The sequence below is a fragment of the Gouania willdenowi genome, chromosome 15, assembly GCF_900634775.1.
Source record: "Gouania willdenowi chromosome 15, fGouWil2.1, whole genome shotgun sequence".
Lineage (NCBI taxonomy): Eukaryota > Metazoa > Chordata > Actinopteri > Blenniiformes > Gobiesocidae > Gouania > Gouania willdenowi.
This window is the reverse complement of record NC_041058.1, coordinates 22,811,226-22,835,672: the sequence shown is the minus strand read 5'-3', so window position 1 is coordinate 22,835,672 and position 24,447 is coordinate 22,811,226. Positions and strand designations below refer to the sequence as shown.

The 24,447-nt window shown below is 40.0% G+C and overlaps 1 protein-coding gene across 1 annotated transcript; it reads right to left on the bottom strand.

The window, feature by feature from the left end:
• Positions 1-2,730: 2,730 nt before the first annotated feature.
• On the bottom strand, positions 2,731-22,112 carry LOC114476959 (uncharacterized). The gene is made up of 3 exons (XM_028468978.1): positions 22,103-22,112; positions 5,275-7,149; positions 2,731-2,778 (listed from the first exon to the last, which is right to left on the bottom strand). The coding sequence occupies exons 2-3, from the start codon at positions 6,604-6,606 to the stop codon at positions 2,731-2,733; spliced, it is 1,380 nt and encodes a 459-aa protein (XP_028324779.1). The 5' UTR covers positions 6,607-7,149; positions 22,103-22,112.
• Positions 22,113-24,447: the final 2,335 nt, after the last annotated feature.

Here is a 24,447-nt window from a genome sequence, read left to right as displayed (position 1 = left end):
TGTAAATGTGTTCAAACCAGTCGATGAACTGGAGATCATAAGTGTAGTTCAGAAATGTAAGAACAAAACCTCAACTGACTATCAAGGTTGGGATATGACAGTAATAAAAAGGGTTAGAAATGAAATTTCAATACCACTAATTAAATTTATCATTCCAAAATAGTACCTTCCCCACAAAAATAAAAATAGCAAAGGTCATACCTTTATACAAAACTGGCAACAGACATTTATTCACAAATTACAGACCTGTTTCAATACTGCCTCAATTTTCGAAAATATTAGAAAAATTATTCAACAATTGATTGGAAACCTTCATAGAGAAATTATTTTCACAAATTACTTTCTGAAAGTCTAAGAGTCGTCTCGCTATTTTGTGGGATTGATATTAAGACCCACCGAGTGTAGGTCAAAGCTGGAAACAATTCTTTTTTACAACAGTATGAGCTAGCCCCCCCCCTTTCCCTTCTCTGTGAGGAAAGGAACCGAGGGGGCTTTCACTTACCAGAGGTCTAGGAGTGTATCTTTTTCAAAACCCGGGCGCTGTCTCAGGTGGATGATTGCAGGCGGTTAATTTACTCAAGAAGGCTTCTTAATAGTTAATATATTTTATTAAAGGTTTCACAAAAATTAAACAAAAAGAAAATCAAAAGTCAATCACAAGTTTCAAAGTATCAAAGTCCTGAACTGACAGCCGACAAGAACGGACAGGGGCCTGCCGAACAACTAGAATGTCCGTCTCTAAAAAGCTCTCCCTCTAAAAAGCTCCCGTTCTTAAAAATCAGTGAGATATATATAGCAAGAAGCGTGGCGTGATAGTGTGTCATAATTCATGCCCTGACCGCCTTAGCGAATAGGAAAAGAGAATACAAGTTCATTTTTTTTTTTCAATGCCTTACTGGTGTAACAGATGCTTCAAGTTCACTCAGATGTCATGGCATACAAGAGTACAAAAGGTTATGCATATATGCAGATGTCATGGTTCAACGGGAGTACAACAGTGTAAAAGGTTGCACAAGGCGTTTTAGCAAAACACAGTATCCCTTTTTTATGAAAATAGAAGTATTAGCACCAGATGGTCATAACTTTTCTTGTGTAACATTTTTCCTATCATTTTTTATAATAATGGCAGTTTAATAGGCGTGACACATCAGGACAGGCATATAGCTGTAGTGGTTAAATAAACACTTCTTTGCAGAATAATGAATGAATGATTAATACACACAACGTACAACATCCTCCTTATTAATCATCATGAGCATATATGACCGGCATCGGTCAGAGCTGTCGCCCGCCGGGTGTTTCCAGAGTAGCCACCCCCGTCTAGGGTGTCAACCCCTTACGGAGTTACTTTTCAGAGCCTGCTGGCATCCGAGGCCCCTTGTGGCGGGGTGAGACCCTCCTTCACAACCGACATAACGACACCCCTGACGTCTTCCAGTATGACGCTGAGAACCGAGAACGCCCGCTCCAGTCTTTCCAGACTGTCATCAGTCGGGGCAGGTGTCACTGTCTCTATGCCTTCATTGGGGGCCTCCCCCCCCCTTTCACCCACGAATGTCTCTGCACCCAACAGCTCCGCCCCATCATCATCCGATTCATTTTCCAGCGGGGGAAAGCAGTCAGCCACTTCTTCAGCAGACTCGACTTTCATCACAGTGGGGAAGGGGGATATTCTGGCCACCCTTTCGGCAAAGAAGATCTCTCCTGTGTTGTCATCTCTCTCCCATTCCATCTCCATACACGCAGGAGACTGTGAGACAGCACGAGGAGGTGACACAGACAGGGCCTCAGTCAGAGTCATTCTCTCCTTTTTCCACTCCGGACCCATATCATCTCCATCCTCTCCTCGTCTTTTAGCGGGGGAACCAACTCCAGCTTTTTCATCTCCTGAAGAAGAATCACTTCCCTCCCCGTCCTCAATGCTAAGTTTCTCTTCTATGTCTTTATCATCACTCATGCTCCACCCTAATGCCAGGAACCGAGCCACGGCAGGAATTTTGGACATATCCCCACATCTGTTTTTTTCAAGGATGTTGTTTTTTCTGTTTTGTTTTTGGTAACGTTTCTGGTAAAACGAGATGTAGTCACTCCCGATGTTAATTGTCTCCATTCCATCGCCTAACTCCCTCACCTGTCTGAGTGCAGTAAAATTAACTTTCCTTGCTTCTGCTCTCGTCATTAGGTAAAGATGGGGGTTCAGGTAACTCATCCTTCCCTCAGTAATTTCACTGAAGAAATAAGGAGTATCCCTGTCCGGATAGGGGTAATTCCCCAGGGTCAAGGGTGTCTCATAGACTTTTTTATTGCGGGGCACCCAAGCATCCCCCCAGTACGTTAAATCAGGACCCCCGCAATCAGTGGATCTAAGATCCCGCGAGTTCAGGGGGCCGCTTTCCATTCTGACCCTGTCACATGTCATAGAAGCAGACCACCTCCTCCCCGTGTGGCACCAGCGTGTGCTGCCTCGTAAACCCCAGCTTATCCTTTCCGATTGCTTTTTGTAATCGGGGTGCCTAGCGGCCATTTCCCTATCGTTCCATCTCACTGAAGGTTCTGGTGTCATTAAAAATAACCTCTGCCCGAAAAGCCAAAATGGGCACCCCCCATCCTGTGGGTTGATTAACACTTCCCACAACTCTACTCCCATTCGAGGATGCAACTCATACAAGGGCAAAAAGCCAGTTGTATCAGTTTCAAAAGCCTCTGCCATTGTGGCCCCATTTGGTATCATCACGTCACACGGTAGAACCCCTGGGTGCCAATGCAGGGGTTTGTCTTCTGAAATAAAGGGATTACCGTCAACATCTAATTCCAAACAGGCAGATCTGTACTCTCTGTTTTCGTTTTGGATCAATAAACCTTTGGACATGATCATTGTAGTCTTTATATTCTTATTTTCTCTTTGGGCCCCATTAATTCTAATCCATGCTGGTGCAGGGAGATTTAGTCCCACGCACCTACGGAAAGGGTATGGCGTGTCATTTAAATATCCATCTTGTCCCCTTATTCCTGAGGTATCCCAAATCACTTTGCGCAACTCTCCATTTCTCCCATCAGATCTATACTTGTTAAGCCTGAAAGACATCCAAAACCAGGCATCGTCATTAATTTCTCTCATTTTACTGACGCCCACAGGAGCATAATCCCTTGGGGATCTCTCGTGCTCTGCATCCGCAATCCTTATTTGTTTGGTGTACCATTCTGCTTTTTCTGGTAGAAGTGTCATGTCGCGGGGCACCAATTTTCCGTCCTATGATGGGGGAGGAGAATTCAAACATTAGCATGAAATTAAATATTATGCAAGGGGATTCCTCCCCTGTCAATAACATTTCTATCCCGTACTATCAATCTTTTATGGTGATTTATTCCTATGACGAACCCCACAAAGGCTATGGCCAAAACTTGTGTAGGTTGTCCCATAGTTATCATGATGATTCCTGAGAAGATAAAAAAACCCCCATGTTATTGCTAAATTTTTTGTCATTTTTTTGCTGAGGGCCGATCCCTTTTTGTACATAGCTATTAATATTAATAGAAAACAAATTGAATATATACCTGCGCCTATAAAACGAAAGTGGTTAACTCTTGTTGTCTTTATCCTAACTATAGTTAAAATTATATCTAGGATGTATATAACTGTGGTCGCAATCCAGAATTCATCCTGCCAATTGCGGGTAGGGAGGCCACCAAATAAAATGTAAAAAATTACTAAGGAGGTATGTAAAGGTGTGATTCTCAGCAGGAATCTTCTGAGAATACCCACCACAATTATCATAATTGATGAGGTTAAAACTTTTATCCATTCAATTAAGTTGTTTCTCCTCGCTATCAAAATCAATAGACATGCTATTATGGCCAGCAGAAAGAAGTCTGCGTTAATTTTTAGAATTATATTCTCATGGCTGACAGCTGGGTTTTCGTTAAGTGCCAGTGTCATTGCCTCACAATTTTCCAATTGCTTTGCACAAAGTTGCCAGTCTATTATTCTTTCTGTGTTATTTTGAATTTCACTGTCATGACACAACATCAGTTGTATTAAACAGCGGAACACAAGTGTATCATCCGAAGGGACATAGTGGTGGCAGTAGGCAGTTAGTGCCTCAGTTGTTGTCAGTCGATTTTTCTCACACTTTTCCCATTCCTTACTACAAAATTCCCAATCCATATTCGTATTTGTGTTGTTTCTTAATATTTTTGTTGTATTAGCATAGCACAATATCAGTTGTATTAAACAGCTGAAAACCAGTGTACCCTCTAAAGGTTTATTTAGTGCCGTGCTGCAAGGCATAGGTGTGGATGTGAGAGTTGTTGTTATATTTACCGGATGGTAGAAATTGGGTGTTGCTTCAGCCATTTCTATTCTCCTTTTATCTGGTCAGGTCTCTGTCAGTCGCCTGTTAGCTGCTTATCAGTTCTCCTGCAGGTCGTTTCCTTGTGCAAGAGTAACGAAAGGCGCCTCATGGGCAGTATATATCTCTTGAGAGGAGCCCTCTATTCCCCCCCCGTGGGCGGGGAACGCCCTGTCAACGCCCAATCTTATGATGTTTTTTACGCCTTTGCTGAGCAGGAGGCCCCTGGTTAAAGGGCCTCTCCTTTCTTCCTAAAACGATGCCTTTTCTTCTTCTTTTGTATTTCTTTGTCCAACTTCCTGGCAGACTGAGTCACTAATGTTTCGTGTCTTCTATCTGCTCTACTAAATGCCCAGTTGCACATTTTTCTGCAGCAATTTAAAATTGCTAATATTTTTCCTACTACTGCCAAAAATATTATACCCCCAATAGCTAGCATTATCCATTTAAGGTACCACATTATTTCTTTGGTCCACCACCAAACATTTTGAGCAGTTTCAACCACTCCCTTTTTTACTCCCTGTACGGCGACCCCGATCATCATAGCCCCAAACATCCTCCAAGCTGGCAGGCCTGTCCCCCTTTTTTCCATACTCTTTTCTCTATAACTATGCTTCCCTATTGCTTCACAGTTAAAAACATCATCCGAGGCCTCCAGTACAATTCTTGAGTTATCGATTTCTGTCACTGCACAATTCCTCACAGTATCAGTTGGGATATACCATGGGCTATCTTCTTTTAGTTTCATTTTTATATTATCATTTTTCCATTCCTGAAAAATTGGAACAGTTTTCTCCCTATTTTTTAATTTGTTTCCATCACAAAGCACATTTCTAACAAACCTCAATCTATCATACATCAATCCTCCTATGTCTATTCCCTGTAACCATCCGACAGACGCCACATGGGATGGCCAGTGAGGTACCCTCACATGCTTTCCGGGAATCACACACATCCCTCTTCTGTTCTCGGTCAGCATATCGTGTGATGCAAAGGCATATGTGGAATTTACAGTTTTCTTTAGTTCCTGTATTAGAGTTTCATCTTTAAGACACTCCCATTCGCCTCCTCTCATCCTACAAGGTTGCCATTCAACTTCAGCTGTATTCCATATATTTTCTACATAAGTCTCACCATTCTTTATTACTGGTTTCTTTCCAATTATTCTCGCACCTGCCGCCTCTGTAATCGTCAGATTCCATGATTCATCTTCGTGAGACCAGCGAAGCTGATGCCATTGAGCATCAGGAGTTAGTGGCAACCATTTCTTAAATATTGTCTCATTATCCTTTTCGCCGTTCCAATCATTTATGGGTGCCGTGAGGAATAATGATCTCTCGGTGGTATAGAGGAAAGTCATTTGATAGGGGAACGGTGACTGTATGAAGTCTTGCCAATTCCATTCACCCTGGTGTTTGTGATGCTTTTTAATTGTGTGCAAAAAGTCTGGGAGTAGATGGCGGATTTTCCTATCTTCATTTGTTAATGTATATTTTTTTGCAGCTAATTTTTCTGCCCAAGGTTTAATCCAGATTTCACCTGTACTCTCTGTATTCTCATATTCTATTCTTTGTAAAAATGCTTTGTATGCCTTATACATTTTCATCACATCCATCCACTCTTGTCTCTTTCCAAAAGTAGTTTTTGTCAGGTACGAATAAAAGAACTGCATCTGCCAACGTATATGCATGTCCTCTATTAATATGCGCATCTCCTCTGGCAAAAACTCCTTCCTTGCTTCTCCCCATTCTGTCATATTTTCTACCCTGATCTCATCAGAGAAACTCCCCAAATCCTTCTTAACTTCTATTTTTCCTTTCCAATCAAAGGTGTTCCTCTCATTAAAAAATTCCAAACCGTCATGGTCTTCGGGAGGCAATGGATAAGCCAAAAATTTATGTAACACCGACCCATCCTCCCTAGGGATTGCTATCAGGTGCGGAATCACTAAGACTCCCATTACAGCCGAATCAAAACTATTCCAGCCTTCATTCTGTCCCAGTAATAAACCTGCTAATTGACTCCATTCCCAGGCTTCAAAGAATGCAGAGGGCCTCATCTTTGCTTCCTTTCTTAGTTCTGTGAGATTTATAGGTAGGTGTCCGCTGCAGTTCCACATCGCCTCTTCCCATAAATCACTTCTAAACGGTTCTTCAGCTACCTTTCTGCTGGTGTTGCTGAAGACCACTTCCAGTATTAATTTATATGCATTCGTAGCCTGCGTCAAATCAACCCCCAGTATGATAGACATACACATTTTTTTTTTTTTTTTTAACTTATCCACCACACTGTTTGGTTCATCATCATTTAACCATTTTTTTTTTTTTTCATCGGGATTTGGTTGTATTAAAAACACAGTGTCTTAAAGGATTTCTGTCATCGCTTCTCTGTGCAATCCAATATTTCCTCCTTTGAATCCGTGGCAGACTACCATTCCCTGTATGATACAGGCTCCTATTTATTTATTTTTTTTCAAAAAATCCTGCATCATTATTTTTTCCAAAATAGTCTCCTGCAACCTTATCGATTTACATTGCGTCCCATTCCCGTATGTGAAATTTCTAGTCCAATTTTTTGTTACGTCTTTCCATTTCTGGAAAATGTTGACATACCATTTTACGGCGTCTACGCTACATTTTTTGTCCTTTATAATCTCTAATACCACGTTTCCATCTAATTTTCTTTGAAATCTTCTTATCTCTTTGTATCGTAAACCCCGGGGTCATCAATGGCATAGTTTTAATATCATGAACCAGAGCCTTTTTCCCAACGGTTCAAATTTAAATTTGCAAAAAAAAACCTCTTTATCAACTGTGGAAGGACATTTCACAATGTTATATTCTTCCTCTGTGATCTCATCATGAGATGGGACATTCCACACTGAGTATTCGTCTAATTTCTGTTTGTTTTATACACTCCAAACTTCTCTTCAGTTATTTCCCATTTTTTCCTTAATATCTGAATATAGGATTGATATCTACATTCTATTGAAGTATCCCTTCTTTCTCACCAATACAGCTTTCTCTCACAGCGAATCCTTCTGCAGTAGTATCGTCATAAATCTTCTCATAATCCTCCCTTGTGCATATTTCCATGTCACCCTTTACTGCCTCACAGACTCATAGACTCTCATATGCTACCCTTGAGAGCCTTTCCATAGTCTTCATCAGTTCTTCCTCACAGCATGGCCCCTGATAAGCTTCAAATGCTATCTCGCATGCTCTCAGTTCCATCATATCCATTCTCTTAACACGCTTCTTACTTCCTTAATTTTGTTATATTACTAATTGTAGTATTTAATGTAGTCACCGGAAAAGTTGTTGCTTTTACATATTTATTAGGTGATTCGGGTGAATTTTTATCTTGTGGCCTTGTCACGTTTCACTCAGGCCCCTTTTTACCATTTCTATCTTTATCAGTCTTATCCTTTTACACACCTTTTCTCCCTTATCCACAAAACTCCCCATTAAAGCTGTATTATTTCTTAGCAACAATTTTTCCCACATTAACTCTCTCAAGCATCTATCGGGCCGCCTTAATCTCGGGTGTCGAACATATTCACTGCAATCAAGCTGTCTAGTCTCTTTCCCCTCATCTTGGCTTTCTTTCAACCTGTCAGTTAGATTTTCAGGGAGAAAGAATTCCCTATCACATTCTCCAACCAAACCTCGTGTGAGAGCTAAGAATTGGACTCCCTTCCTTATATACTTTCCTTGGTCAAAAACCTTCTTTCCCCCAGAACTAAAAGGAATGGGTACTTCTATTTCTGCCATAGGTGTATATACATTGCATGATTTGCACTTAACAATTTCTTCTTTAACCACCCGCTTGATGGAACCCGTCTTCTCTATTTCCACCCAGGTTTTAATTCCAATTGTTATCAGTAAGCTGAGAAGTGCCAGGTTGAGGAAGATTATAATGGCCTTACTTGCCATCCCCATTTTAAATTTTTCTTCCCATTTTTTCTTCCATTCCTTCCTTTTCCTATTTTTCTCAGCTATTTTGTAAGGAGAGAGCCTTCCTCCTCGGATATCCTTGACATAATCTCTTTCCCATAACATATTTCTAGCCTCTCTATCATAATGCCTTTTATTCCACATTCGGTGCAGTCTCTCCATTCCTCCGATGAGTGACCTCTTTTTTTTTTTTCTCTGTAACGAGAATAGCACCACAATTATTATTTATATTATTTACATTTTTCCATTTTTATTTATTTATCTATAAAAATTTTTTTTTTTTTTTTTTTTTTTTCTACGACGCTATTCTCTATCAGAGTGTCTTCCTCTGTCTTTTTTATATCTTCTCTTTTTTGAAGACAAGCTTTCTCCTCGATCCTTCCTTTTCCTTATTATTATGTGCATTCACAGGAGCATCCACCCAAGTCTCCCTTGGTTCAACTTCTGCTCCCGTGAGGTCATCATCATTTCTCCTAGCTTTTCACCTATGTTTGTGAGTTCTACTTTATCTTTAGCAAACCTCCGTTTAGTTTTAGAAATTCGGCAGGCCCCAGCCAACTCTATTCCTGCCATCTTTCTCTACCAGCCGACAGTCATATCTTGTCCTCCTATCCTGCCTTTTTCCCATCCATCTGAGACAGAACACTCCTTCCATACACAGACAACACTTCCCCGGTTGATACTCCCTCTCCGTGGGAAGAGAACCAGGAAAATGTCCTGGAAACAGCACACGTACCGTTATTATCTCATCCACGGAGCAGAGAGCATCACCAATCCCATGGTCAGGTGGGCTCGGTCCAGTAAGACCTGGTAAAACTCATCAGCCTCCGAAGGGTGATACGGAACCTCCCAAGTGGGGAGAACCGCTTCTTCCACCTCAGTTTTTTGAAGTCATAAGTTCGGAGGCCCTGTTGGAATTGTGTCCTGCCTATCAATCCCTTTTACATCATTATTCCTTAAACCGCCTTTTAACTCGGACTTGCTGGGGGTGATATTTTTCCTCCATCCGTAATGTATATTACGTTACCTTCCTGTCGGTCGATTACCCGGAATTCTTTTCCGTTTTTTATCCACCTGTCTTTTGCCTGTAACACAGGATAATTCTGGGTCAATCTGGTAACTGTTTTTGATGTTTAGGCTGGCTTAATATTTGGTTGATGTAAAATAAATTGTCATGGCTCCACCAGTCTTTCCCTATCGCGGCTATTGCTTCTTTCGCTGATCTAACAGCTCGTTCCGCAACACCGTTTGTATTGGATTGGTATGTGATCGCAAGAACGTATTCTATTTGAAGATCATACAACAGTTTCTGGAACTTTGACTCAGAGAACATTGTGGCATTATCACTTTTTACTTCTGTTATTGTCATGTTTCCCTGTAGATATGACAGCGAGCATTTTTCTGCCTCTTCTTGTGTCTCAGGCATCAGGGGAAATATCCTTGTATTTCCTCCTGCGTTATCTGCTATTACCAAGAACTTTTTATATATTATTTATTTATTTATTTATTTATTTATTTATTTATTTATTTATTTATTTATTTATTTATTTTTTATTTTATTTTTTTTTTTTTTTTTTTTTTTTTTATTTTATTTTATTTTGGTACAGCCTGAACAGGCATCAAGCAAGGCGGTTCATCTACTTTTCTAACGACTCCGAGTTCCTCCAATTCCGGTATTGTTTTTGTTTTCCTGGCATCGTCCCCCTAGTAACATATGGCTGAGTTTTTATCATACCTACGTCATTCTTGAATTTTGCCACTTCTGCTTTTCTTAGTATGCCTATTATTCTTTCTTTATCACTTAATTCAGATTTATCTATTACGTTTTGTAATACTTCTGGAATTATTATTTCTTTCATCCATCTTACTGGATTTCTCTCCAGCCAGTCTATATCTTTAAAAGCCAACAGTGCATGGGGACCTATCAAGACACCCCTGCCCCTAAATTTTCCTATTGGCATGGTGCATTCTTTCCCATTTGCTAATTCCACTAAGGCATATTTATTCATGGGTTCTGTCCAAGGCTCTAATAAGATGGACATATTTGTTCTGTGTCTGATGTAACCCCCTGGAGTTCTCGTTTATCTTTAGCCACCCTATTATATCATTTTCGATTATTTCTCACCCCGGGAGCGTTACTGTGCTTTGCTCCTTCTTGCCCGAGGAACTACCTGATAGTCCTTTATCCACTTCATCTTCCATTCTTCCTTTTCATTCATTAGATTGTCCCTCTCTGCCTTTGTCATTTTCTGAAAATCTTCGTCCGACACTCTCGGACAGGCAGGTGCTCCTTCTTTTATTCCTGAATTCCTTGGTTTCTGACCCTTCTGAGTCTCCCGTAACCTCTGTCCCTCCATTTGATTCTTTCGCGGAAAATACCCTGGTATCTCAGGCCTGATCTGATTTGGGTTTCCCTTTCTTCGACCTCCCGCTGTTGAATTTAGCCTCGGAGAGTTTTCTTCCCTGTGATTCCCTTGATATGTTTGTCGTGGTGCAAAAGAGCTCTGTCTTCTTGATGTTTGTATTATTTTTGTTACAGACCCTGTTTCATAGTCACTCACCCAGGTGACATATGCGTATTTTCGTGGCATTTCAAATTTTTCTGTGGTGCTATTTATTATTTTTATCTGGCCATTATCAGTTGTGAGTCTTAGCTCCTCTTTTTCTGGTAAATTAGTTTTTTTCTCTGTCGTCATCATTAGTTCTTTCTGTGGTGGGGGGGAATGTGGCGTTTGGACAATTTCATCATCCCCCTCCTCCGAGCTTACTTCTATCGGGTTGTTGTCTTTTTCTCTGGGGGGGTGAAGGCTTCCTGAGCTTCTATAAGCATTAATTGTCTCCTCTCGCTTTTTCGCTTCTTCTTCCTGCTTTTTTACAATCTGGTCATAATGTCTCAATTTTTTCTCCACATAGCTCAACTCTTGTCTGTACTGATCGACTTGTTCCTGGAAAGATTGTTTTTGCAATTCTAAAGCTGATCTGTTTGCTATTTCTCCTTCCTTTATTTGGATGTTCTTTTTTATTTCTAATATTTGCAACTCCCTGAGATGTCGTTCCTGATTCCCTTTTTCTTTTTTCCGCCTTTCCTTTTCAGCATTCCTATGCTCTTCCTCAGCCGTTTCACATCTTAATTTTAATTCCTTTAATTCAAACTCAAGGAGAGCGTCTCTTTCTCTGCTCTCATTATTGCTCGGCCCTGTCACATCTCTATACTGATGATAGGCCTCCCCAGCTCTTTTCTCTAACCTTACTTCGTACACCGTTTTTCTTTTCGGATATTTTCCTGTTTTTGTATCCCTCCTGTTTATATCCTTATTGACTGATATGGGCCATCGCGTTGCCACCCATCTCGCCACTCCGTCACCATCTGCCCCACGGGGATTTCTTGGGTTTAGAATAGTACATTTTGGCCCTGATATTTCTGCCACCAATGTGTCTCCTAGGTTTGCTCTTACTGTTGTAATCACGTCATTGAATCTCACAGTTTCAATCTCTCTGCTAAGTACCCTAGTACCGGTGGAGCCTGTTGACAATCCTCCTGTCGAAACTCTTCGAACAGGAGAAAAAAATGGGGAGGTAACTCCCTCCGCCATTGCTTTATCTTACGTTCGTGTCAAAGTATTCCCGTAAGCGGAGACTGAGGTATCTCCTTGAGAAGAGGGCTTCAATAGCCTTTTTCCCCTCTGATTCCACGCGTGTTTGAATAGGCTTACCTCAACCTGATTCTTTTAATAAAGGAAACCTTTCTGATTTCGTGTTCAAAGTGTTAGACCTCACACTTCTAATCTCTCACTCTTTTTCTTTGCACACTCTGTCCAGGGTGATCAGGTCTGCCAGAGTAACAATTACTAAAGAGCTGGAGATTTTTCCACTACTTTCGTACTGAGTTATCCTTTATTCCTCATAGGGTGAAAGTCAATCGATTCACCCTCCTCCTACCAAGCAGTATGGTAGGGAAATGAGACTCTCTCTCTCTACTCCTTTATTTAGGGACACTCCGTAGGTTTTCTAATTAGACTCGGTACTCGTTTTATTTTTCCCGGACTAATAGGTTAACTTAGTCGAGCTCCACGTATGGGCGCCATGTCGATAGCCCGCGGGACTTTATAACGGTAGGGGATCTAAAACTGCCGTTCTTAATACAAGAATTCCCCCTCTACCTTGTCACCGAGGCTGGCTGCCTATCCTTTATTATTGTTTTCTAATAAAAGATAAGACTAATTGTACCTCCTCTTATAGGAAGTCTAAGAGTCGTCTCGCTATTTTGTGGGATTGATATTAAGACCCACCGAGTGTAGGTCAAAGCTGGAAACAATTCTTTTTTACAACAGTATGAGCTAGCCCCCCCCCTTTCCCTTCTCTGTGAGGAAAGGAACCGAGGGGGCTTTCACTTACCAGAGGTCTAGGAGTGTGTTTTTCAAAACCCGGGCGCTGTCTCAGGTGGATGATTGCAGGCGGTTAATTTACTCAAGAAGGCTTCTTAATAGTTAATATATTTTATTAAAGGTTTCACAAAAATTAAACAAAAAGAAAATCAAAAGTCAATCACAAGTTTCAAAGTATCAAAGTCCTGAACTGTCAGCCGACAAGAACGGACAGGGGCCTGCCGAACAACTAGAATGTCCGTCTCTAAAAAGCTCTCCCTCTAAAAAGCTCCCGTTCTTAAAAATCAGTGAGATATATATAGCAAGAAGCGTGGCGTGATAGTGTGTCATAATTCATGCCCTGACCGCCTTAGCGAATAGGAAAAGAGAATACAAGTTCATTTTTTTTTTTTCAATGCCTTACTGGTGTAACAGATGCTTCAAGTTCACTCAGATGTCATGGCATACAAGAGTACAAAAGGTTATGCATATATGCAGATGTCATGGTTCAACGGGAGTACAACAGTGTAAAAGGTTGCACAAGGCGTTTTAGCAAAACACAGTATCCCTTTTTTATGAAAATAGAAGTATTAGCACCAGATGGTCATAACTTTTCTTGTGTAACATTTTTCCTATCATTTTTTATAATAATGGCAGTTTAATAGGCGTGACACATCAGGACAGGCATATAGCTGTAGTGGTTAAATAAACACTTCTTTGCAGAATAATGAATGAATGATTAATACACACAACGTACAACAGAAAGTAAGAAGCATTTACAGAAACTGAAAGCTTTTCTGCCAGGAGGCAAGATGATAAAAGATCAGGCTGTTTGTGTATCAAGGTCTCCCTTGCCACTGCATAGTGACTCAGTCTAAAGTAGTTTGGACTTGATTGCCCAGAAATCCTGTTCACAACCACAGTAGAAGCGAGACATGGCACCTTTTAGATTGATACCAGCACTCACTAAGGTGTAAATCTGTCCCTCTTAGTGCAAGAAGCTCCTCTTTCTAGCTTTTTGGTGAAACGCTTCATTCCTTATGAATCGCTGTGCTCCCTGTATTGATGATAATTCACTAAGGCAAGGGTAAAGGGTATTACAATATAATGCATGCAGTGCAAAACCACTTGCCTCCACTTTTGGAATGGCCTTGCTGAACCTTCCATCCATCCATTTTCTGACCCGCTTGTTCCTTTTCTCAAGGTCGCAGGGGTCTGCTGGTCCCTATCTCCAGCTCTCAAAGGGCGTTAGGTGGGGTACACCCTGGACGGTGCGCCAGTTCTTCACAGGGCAACCACGCACACTCCTGAATTTACTAAGTATGTCATAGAGTCAGTTCAATATAGTACATGTAGTACATAGCATATACATACATACATACCTAGAAAACAATCTAATGGTACTTAATAACAATATTATTATTGTTTCACAAAGAAATAAAAATAAATACATATCTCAGAAGGGTAATAGGAAGAAGTATAAACTTTTTAAATCCCACCCCTTTTACGTAGTTAAACTTTAACTAATGACATCCGGTTTCCTTTGAACCACATTTTATCACATTTATCTGAATTTACATAAACTCATATTCTCAATTTACTCAGATTTATGTATTTACAATAACTCAATGTATCATACAATACATCATTTCATAATCACATTCAGACCTAGGCTAGTTCTCATTATTCCGAGCCAAAATACTTGATTTGTACAGTTTCTTAAATTGCTTAATGTTTGAACAGTGTTTAAGCTGCTCACTCACTAAGTGCTAGAGCGTGTTGATATTTTGTCGTTCCTCTGAGGCTGTACCCCATTTCTCTATCTGTGAACACATTTTGAATATTTGTAGGCAATTGATAATTTCTCGCTTTAATCATAATAAGCCCTGTCAAATATTCTACCAAATCAGGACATTTTAACAGTTTGACTTTGAAAATAAGATATTTGTGTGCTCCCTAAACCCCACATTATGGATATGAACGGCCTAACTGCCCGTTTTTGTAAGATTGTTACAGGATGTATGTTGGTTTTTCTTTTTATTATTTCCCCAAACCTCTGCGCAGTAACTCAAGTAAAGGTAAATGAGTGAGTAGTATAGTTGCTCTAGGGATTATTCATTTAACTCTTGTCGTGCTTTTGCCAACACTCCAATACTTCTTGATAATTTGGAGTGGATGTATTTAATATGTGCTTTCCAGCTTAGTTTTTCATCAATTATTACCCCGAGGAATTTACTTTGCTGAACTCTCTCAATGTTAAACCCTTCAATCATGACATTTATATTGTGCATTTACCTTCCTATTTCCAAATAGAAGTACGTTTGTTTTACCTAAATTTAGAGACAACTTGTTCCTATTGAACCATTTTTATTTCTTTTTAGCAATTCCTTATAATACTCTTTCTTAGCCGTTCTTAGAATCGTGGCAATTTATTTTTGTAAATTTTTTATGTTTTTGGATTGTGTGAATAGTATCATTAAAAGGAAGCCCGACAAATAAATTACCCAAAGGTTTTCACAGAAAACGATATAAATGTGCATGACATGAATGCTGCTGCCCATAAATGTAATTATTATTTTTTTGTTAGCATAAGAACGAGCTTGTCAGCAAAATCCATCCATCCATTTTCAGACCCACTTGCTCCTGTTTTTTCAGGGTCACAGGGGTCTGCCGGTGCCAATCTCCGGCTTTCATTGGGCGCTGGGCGGGGGTACATACTGGACAGGGCGCCAGTCCATCGCAGACCAGCTTAATCCCTCATTCTAAAATGAATGATGAGAGCGAAGATCCTCTCGTAAAAACAAATCCACATTCAATGTAAATGTGTTCAAACCAGTCGATGAACTGGAGATCATAAGTGTAGTTCAGAAATGTAAGAACAAAACCTCAACTGACTATCAAGGTTGGGATATGACAGTAATAAAAAGGGTTAGAAATGAAATTTCAATACCACTAATTAAATTTATCATTCCAAAATAGTACCTTCCCCACAAAAATAAAAATAGCAAAGGTCATACCTTTATACAAAACTGGCAACAGACATTTATTCACAAATTACAGACCTGTTTCAATACTGCCTCAATTTTCGAAAATATTAGAAAAATTATTCAACAATTGATTGGAAACCTTCATAGAGAAATTATTTTCACAAATTACTTTCTGAATGTCAATGTGGATTTACAGCTAACAGGTCAACTTCTCTAGCATTAATTGATATAGTTGAGGAAATTACCAATTATTTAGATAATAAAAAAATGCAACAGTATGGAATCAGGGGAGTGGTCTCCAAGTGGGTGGAAACCTATTTGACAAACAGGCATCAGTTTGTTAAGTTAAATGATAGTTGCTCTTCATGTCTTCATATTCCATGTGGTTTCCATACTTCCTTCGTATTGTTTTTATTTCTTTTCAGCAGTTCCTTATAGTCCTATTTCTTAGCCGTTCTTAGAATCGTGGCAATTTATTTTTGTACATTTTTTATGTTTTTGGATTGTGGGAGAAAACAGGGAGAACATGCAAACTTCACACAGAAAGGACCCAAGGGTCCACCCCAGGGCTTCAACCCAGGACCTTCTTCCTGCGAGGCGGACGTGCAAACCACCAGAGGTGAAAGTAACGTAAGTACTCACGTTACTATATATGAGTTGTTTTGGGTACTTGTACTTTTTTGAGTATATTTCTAAGTCAGTAATGTTAATTGTACTTAAGTACGTTTTAAAAGAAGTAAAGTAATTAATTACATTTATACACCCAACCATTACTGAGTAAATTATTATTTTTTGTTTTAAAATGATCAACGGACATTGTGAAACCCTATTGTAATCGTAAGGATTTATTTTATTTTTTTAATTGTACATTTTGACAAAACTTTTATTTTATACAGATGCCTTTGTAGAAAATAAATTAGGTTCCATTTGTGCCTCTTATTTTTAAGTTTAAACATGATATGTTAACTGTATGCAAGGAAACCATGGCAAGATTTATTACCAAAAATAAACATGGGGGTGAATGTAACTCGTAACTTTTACTTTGCGTACTATATGATTGTGCTACTTTTTACTTGTACTTGAGTACAATTTCAATCAAGCAACAGTACTTCTACTTGAGTAGGTTATGTCAGTACTCTTTACACCTTTGCTAACCACTAAAGGCGGACATACACTGTGTGATTTTTTCAATCGTTGTACTCAGCTCCAGCTCAAACTGTCCGACTCAATTGCAGAGTCCGACTGTGCGCAGCTCACGATTCATGTTCTGACACTATACGGACCGACACTCTGACGCGATTTGACTGCTCACGCTGTACGTACGTCCATACGTGACACGTCGTGGGTCTTGTTTCCGGAAATGCAACGTACAAATTAGAAGAAGAAGAAGAACTCTGAAGCATCACCATTAAAACAAAAGAAGAAGAAGATCACAGAAGTTGATAGACACTTGCAAATCTCAGCTTTGAAAAAAGAGAAGGTGGCAATGTGATGGACCAGGAACTGGCTGGACAAACGTGGGCAGTACAGTCTGTAAATTGAGAGTCTGGTCCATGGCACTGCGTCAACAGTGCGGTACCCTTATGAGTGGCGACGACCAGCATTTCAAACATGTTTGATTTTCTTACGACCATACGATTGCTGATCGGGAGCTGATTGTGAGGTATTAAATGCTTCTTGTGACCCCATGTATACTACACGATGTATGACACATGATTTAGTAGAGACTTAACCCGATCCCAAAAATAGACGCACAATTGAAAAATCGGCTCAAAATGGGCCAAAAATCACACGGTGTATGCCCACCTTACGCCACCGTGCAACCCCTTGCTGAACCTTAACACTAGAAGTCCCACGGAGGTGTCAAATGAACTTTTTACCTATAAAACCCAGAGAGGTGTCATTTGACCCAAAGAGAACACAAAAATTATTTATTTTTAATGACAGTGTGGTGTGAGAAATGTGCAAAAGAACAACTGTGATTTGTTTTCAATGGTTTTTATTTAGAAGAATCTCCTTCATCCTCTTATTGAGACTCGTGACATACTTGGCACTGCCACGGTATCTCTCTCCTACATTTGCCACATGTGTATTTGTGGCAATGAACACATCGCACAGTTGCGCGATTGCTCTTGCAGCAATGGTTGATCTGACACTTAGCCCTTTTCCCAGGGCCAGGTGTAGGCGGTTGTTGTTGGCGCAGTTGCTCTTTGAGTGCCTTCTTTTCACTCACATGAGAGTTAGCCAACTCTCTTGCTAGCTGAACCAGGAAGTCCACCCGTCTCTCCTGCACCCCGGTGCATGCTTGATAAAGCAGATGTGCATTGAGTGCCGCCATGTCGATCATGTTGTAGAACACGGCGACTGGCCATCGCCGTGTTCCTGTGCGCACACTGTACTCCCGCACCATCTGGTCCATCACATCCACTCCGCACTTTGTGGTGTTGTATTGGGTGATGGTGTTTGGCTTCCTTTTGATGGTTTCCTCAGTCTCAACCACGCTGTGCATGCTGCTGAGAATGTAGACGGTCTTTTTTCGTTTGGGCGCATACACCGTCAGCGTGGCACCAGTGGTGGAAAACACCTAAAAAAGAAGAAATTGTTGTTATTATAGCGGTTTTAAACACAATGACACACTCAGAGGTGTTGATGGAATAAAAAGACCAACAACATACCTGAGTGGTGAATTCCTTGCGGTCCATCTTTCTAGTTGACTGAGGAATTTCCCGGCGAATCTTGTTGACTGTCCCGAGGATGGTGGTTTTCCGGCTGAGCAGTCGTCGTGCAAGTGTCAGTGATGTAAAGAAATTGTCCGTGGTGACCGTCCTGCCTTTGTCCATAAATGGTTCCATCAGCTTCATCACCACACTCTCAGAAAGTCTCTCCTCACTGGGACGACTGGGGTCCTTTCCAAGATATGGGAGGACATTGCAGATGTACTTTGTTTTCAAATCACAAGCCACCCAAAACTTTATGCCAAATTTGTCGGGTTTTGTTGCAATGTACTGCAGGAAACAGCAGCGAGTCTTCGATGGGAAAAGCTGTTCATCAATTGTGATGTGTCGACCAGGGTTGTAGCATGTGATGCAGTTGGTAACAAACGATCCCCACACATCCGAAATTGCAGCAAACTTATCTGTCTGCACTCGCTCACTGCGCGTAAACATGTCATCAAATCGTAGGTGACGCATGATGTCTTGGAAACGGTTTCGTGACATAATTCCAGTGATAAGTGGGTTTCCCAGGCATGCTGACCAGCTGTCACGCAGAGATGGAACCTTGGTCACCCCCCTCAAAATAATAACAGAAATAAATGCCATTAGTTCATGGAGGATCATGAACCAGTCCGTCTGCTCCGTTTGCCGTGCATGCTGAATAGTCCATTCTTGAATGGGACGGAGCATGCCAACAGTAATGAAACAGAGGAAGCTCTGAAGGCGACTCCTGATTCTTCTTCTGGCCTTTGCTGTTGGCTCTCCATCTGCAGCGTACGGTTCCATTGGAGTGAAACGGAGAATTGTACCCACATGTTCTTCATGCCACACTGTGCCCTCTTTCGCCGTCTCTGTGGGCTCACTCTCCAACCGAGCTCTCTTTTCCAGATGAGGAGCAGTCGCGTCATCTGCAATGTGAACAAATTCAAATTATTCTTTTCTTCGGTTTTAAATAAAAATAAAGTCAGGAAATGAAAATAGGATGTTTGGGAAATCTAACCTGAAGACAGCTCAGAGTCCGAATCCGAATTTGGCTGAAGGTTTATGTCCTCCCCATCTGAGTCACAAGGGTTTGCATTGTTCAGGATCAATTCCAACGCTTCTTGAGTGGTAAACCTTCTCTGCATTTTGAGTAGAATAAGTGTGGAGTGTCAGCAGGTGGAAGCAGCCAGCTATTTATTCCCCACAGCACAAAAGGCTGCATGACAACATGGTATTCCAGTGGTGTCCAATTCCGGTCCTCGAGGGCCACTAATCAGCACACCTTATTCAAATGATCATCCAGCTCTGCAGAAGCCTGATAATCATTTGAATCAGGTGTGTTGGAAGAGGTGACTCTGTTTCTTTCAATGTTTGTAGTCTGTGTTTGTTCTCCCCCAGCATCAAGCAGAACGAGTTAATAAACGGGGCATTGTGACTTTAGCTTCCAGGGCACTTCCCCCTAACATTCCAGACTTCCATTGTTAGAGTCAGGCTCTCCCCCCTGCTGATTTCTCAGGTGATTCATTTACAAATGAATAGATGCAAATTGTAGCCATCAGAGTCGTCAGTTTGGTCCTAGAGTTCATTTGACCCTGCTCTGGGACTTCTGGGGGGATATAGAAATCCCTGGGACTTCTAGTGTTAAGTGTGAAAAATAGAAAATATTTTTTTTTTGCTCATTAACAATGAGCTTTATCACTGTTCGAAAATATGTGTTTGCAAGTTTTGTTAGTTTCATCAGAATTGAAGAGTCCAAATTTTAATCTTTTTCAGAAAAAGTGACACTTTTTGTAACCCATTTTTAAAAAATGTGTTTTTTTACGTTTTGTCGCATTGGGGAGCCCTGAGAGTTTTTCATTCTTCAAAGGGGGGCACAGCGGAAAAAGGTTTGTAACATTGGGCAGGGCAGCAGTCTGTCATAACTAGACAACTATAGAGATGCAATCGAGATGAAGAACCCATTAAGTCTCTAGGATATAGTTCATTTAGATTGTATTTGGTAAATAAACATAAAAAATGAAGAATAGATGCACTGCTGCCAGGACATTTCTGTGGGTTCATTATTGAGAGATGCTTCCAAGGGAGGCCAGAAGTGTGAGCCACTGTATACCGTCGGCCCTATTTAGCAGATGCCTCTGCAATAGCAGCTGGTGAGGGAAATGGCCCAGAGTGCAAACATTCAAGGTAATTATGAAGTAATTATCCAGTATCGCTGCCATATGGAATTTGATTGGGGGTGTTGCATCTTATTTTGATTCAAAATGGGCTCAGTTATTTGGCATGGCATCTTCACAGATATTGAACTGAAATTAGATGTGAGCTTGGCCAAAGCTTGGGCTCTGTGTTGATGGTAAAGTCACGCCAGCTTCATGCCTCACGCTGTGGTAAACAAGTCGCTTCTGCTAAATAGGCTTATTGCAGATGGAGCTATTCTTTGACAACCCTATGCTGCATAGCAGCAGGAGGCTGCAGAACGCGTGACCACACTGGCTGCAAGTTTAGACCAGACATGTTGTGATGCTGCATCAAAGGGAAACACAGATGTAATAGTTTCAATCCCTTGTAAACAAACAAAGTCTTTGATTAGTTTTGACATTTACAATTCGCTGTCACAACTCATGCAGAGAAAAGGACAAAAGAATTAATCAGACATCTGTAAACTTTTGCTTATCTGCACCCCCCCCACACTGACCTTCTCATCTCAGAGCTGTTGTTTCATGTTTTTCAATAAAGTAATTTGTACGCCAAAATTGGTCAAAGTGAATTCACCGTATCAGAAAAGTAATTCATTCTTCACACTTTGGGCTGCAAAACCTCCCATGAGAACAGAGACTTCAACACCTCACCCTGCTGCCTGCGGTGCACCTGCTCTACTCAAACCAACACATAATCGCTTTTCTACACGCAACGCCATCTTTGCAGATATTTGTCTTTCAGCTCTTGGATGGTGTTTCTTCATGCTTGCAAAAACACACAAAAGATGAACATTCACACTGTTGTGCTGATACAGCTTTTGTAATAGATTTACCAACACTGTGCACTGGTGTGTAATTCAGTATCTGGGCTCATGTAAGTAAATTTGATTTCACATCATTTCAAAAAAATGGTTTGTACTTGAGAAAAAGATACCATTGTGTAAAACTTCTGTAAAACTCAGACTCAAATAAGATTTAAGTAAAAAAAAAAAAAAAAGTACATTTTGAATCATAAAAGCGTCACTAAGTGTGAAACATAAAACGGTAGCTGAGTTTCCGTTAAACATTTTTGCAAAATAAAAGCAATATTTCTAAATGTCGACAAAGTATAATTGCGCTTTGAACGTGTTTCCATTGAAAGTTATTTTAGTTTCATCCCACGAGACTTCACTGCAGGAAGACGGATGTTCCAAACCTCCAGTATTAATTTAGTATGTAGTAAGTATAATGCTAAATGTCCCAGTCTCCTCTTCTGTTTACACGTACAGAGCCATGTTTTCTCAGAGAGAAGTGGTCATGTGACCAGGTATGTCGCGTCATGTGACCATATACGTGACGTGTATTTGTGGAAAAAAAAAGCTTTTCCATTGCGCTTTTGCAACACATTTCAATATCAAACCTTCTGAAATCCCTCCTCATGAATGCGTAAAACCTTTTTAGCGATATTTGAGTGTTTTTCCAAAATTCAGGTGTAGATTTTGCACATTTCCAAAGTAATGGAACACAACCATTTTAAAATATAATTTTAGAATTAATGGCTTATTTATTTATTGACAAAAAACATTTTGATGTCAAAAGCACATTGCAAGATTAACATTTCCAGTCGTGATTGTAAAAAGCATTGAATTCTGTCCTCAAAAGTTCATTCTTGGATCAATTCTACATACTAGCATTAGGGTTTTTCTCCTCACCATGGCATAAACATCTTAAACTAAATATTTAAACAGAGACACAGTTGAGGTTGCTGACTCCGAAATGTGTCTCCAAAAATGGCTTATTTTTGTCTAAAAAACTGCTTGTTTGCCTCTTATTGGCCACACAAAAATGGTCACTGTCATAAAGCGGCTTGTTATATCTGCAGCCTGCATGCCAGGCTGATCCGAATGGGGAAAAAAAAAGGAAGAATAAGCTGACAAATATTTCTATTACCCATCCACGACTCTCTGTTCTTTTGCAAATATTTTACTTACCTAGTTTACTGGGAATATGGCTTGAAAAATGAACCGAACCATCTGTTTGTTGATCATTAAAGTTGACTTGTCTTTTGTTTACTAGATTTCTTGAGCAGGTGGAAGTAATTAAGTAATTAGGTCTCCTCGAGTGTTATTCTGCTCTGGTACTATCATTATTTAACAGTTTTTTTTTTTGTTTTTTTTTACAGTGTCTCCCTGCATCTGTGGTTTGTTGTCTTTTTTTTTTATCTTGGATTTTCTTTCTTAAAATCTGCCTTATCACTTATTCTTTAACAGTGTCCTAAATGCATTCCATGCTTTTGTATCTTCAGTCGGGATGGGCATATTTTTACATCTGACAATCTGCATCTGTTCTCAATGGTACCGATGATTCAACATGTTTATTTCTCAATATATAAACTTTAACAAATACATACAAACAACATATTGTAACATCTCAGTAGTTTCACGGATTTCTTCAACATGAAAACCCTTAGCTATAACTAAACTAAGTTTTTTAACTTATGTGGAGAAAACTTGCTCTGAAGGAGTGGAAGGGGCTTGAACGGCTTCTGCGTTGAGAAAAACCTTGTCCTTAAATGTAGGGTAGGTAATTTTTTCCAGATACACTTTTTAAGTTTTTGGTTGAAATTTAAGATCTTTTGTCCTCTGAAAAAGGAACAAAGAAAATCTGTCATCTGTAGCAGCTGTATACCTGTAAAAACTTGGACCAATCACTTCTCCCTCAGAGGATGCTACATTCAAAACCATACTAGCTTTCGAAAATGATCTACCCTGCCTTTAACTCAATGCTACTTCAGATTAGAAGTATTATTGGCGCTGGCCTCGGACTTCATGTCACAAATTTTGCATTAACAGTAGGACTAATCTACATTCCATTTTCAAAGCAGAGCCATACTTTTGACCCCTTTCTAACAGCCATGCTTGCTGAACCTGCGGCTCCTGACAACTGATGTCATTACCGGCATGGAAAATAGCCTACGTTTTTTCTCCTTCTCAGTCTCCAGGATGTGTTTAGGTACCGAAACATGGTACAGTTTGATTTTTAGTGATAAGTAGTAGGCATGTGCATTGCCACAAATCTGACGGTACAATATGATTTACAATTGGCATGTCACGACACCATATATCTTGTCTTATCTCGATACGAAACAATACAATATACATCTTGCTATACTGCAATATCAATAATTAAAAATTGCACATTTACAAGTACAAAATGACATGAAAAACCAATTATTTCATTTTTATTAAAACTTGCAAAAACAAGCAAATGGTAACTAATGGTAATTCAAGTAAACAAATGATTTGTTTATCAAACTGTCATACATAAATAAATAAATAAATTTTTTTTTTTTTTTACTTTTTCTTCTACGACATATTCTGATTGTGTTTAAATTCTGAAAAAAAGGTAACCTCATACATCTATAAAAGTACTCAGTTTGTTTTATGAAAAGAAAGTGCGATCACTTTCCAAGCTAAAATGTGCTGAGGAGTGAGATAGTTCAACAAGGTCCGATGTGGTTCACTGACATCTAGTAAACGTGTTTTTTCTTCATAAAAAACATGATTTAGAAAAAGTATTTTGGACATTGTTTGGATCGATATGATAATCCTGTGGTGAAACTTCGTGATATATCGCTGAATCGATTTTTCTCACACCCTTAAGGCACAAACATACTCCTCAGAGCTGACATACTCGTGCGCACCACCACATAGTAGTTTCCATTAAAATCCTACATTTACCACAATCCTTGTAAGTCCTTGTACTCCTGGAACGTATTTTAAAGGTGTCGGTACTTTCGTAGCTCGTCTGCCATTCTCTTGCGTTCATCTCTCCAGCTCTGTTTCACCAGGCGGGTGAAGTGCAGGTCGGTGTTACATTTAATGTGGGTAGATACATGCTGAGCAGTGTCTTGTGTGACAC

What these genes read in the sequence shown, in the direction of transcription:
- LOC114476959 (XM_028468978.1), bottom strand. Translation starts at nt 6,606, where the DNA reads ATGTGTATGTCTATCATACTGGGGGTTGATTTGACGCAGGCTACGAAT. An exon ending in TTCCCGGAAAGCATGTGAGG is followed by an intron (nt 2,779 to 5,274) that starts GTACCTCACTGG and finishes CCTTTATTTCAG; the next exon opens with AAGACAAACCCCTGCATTGG.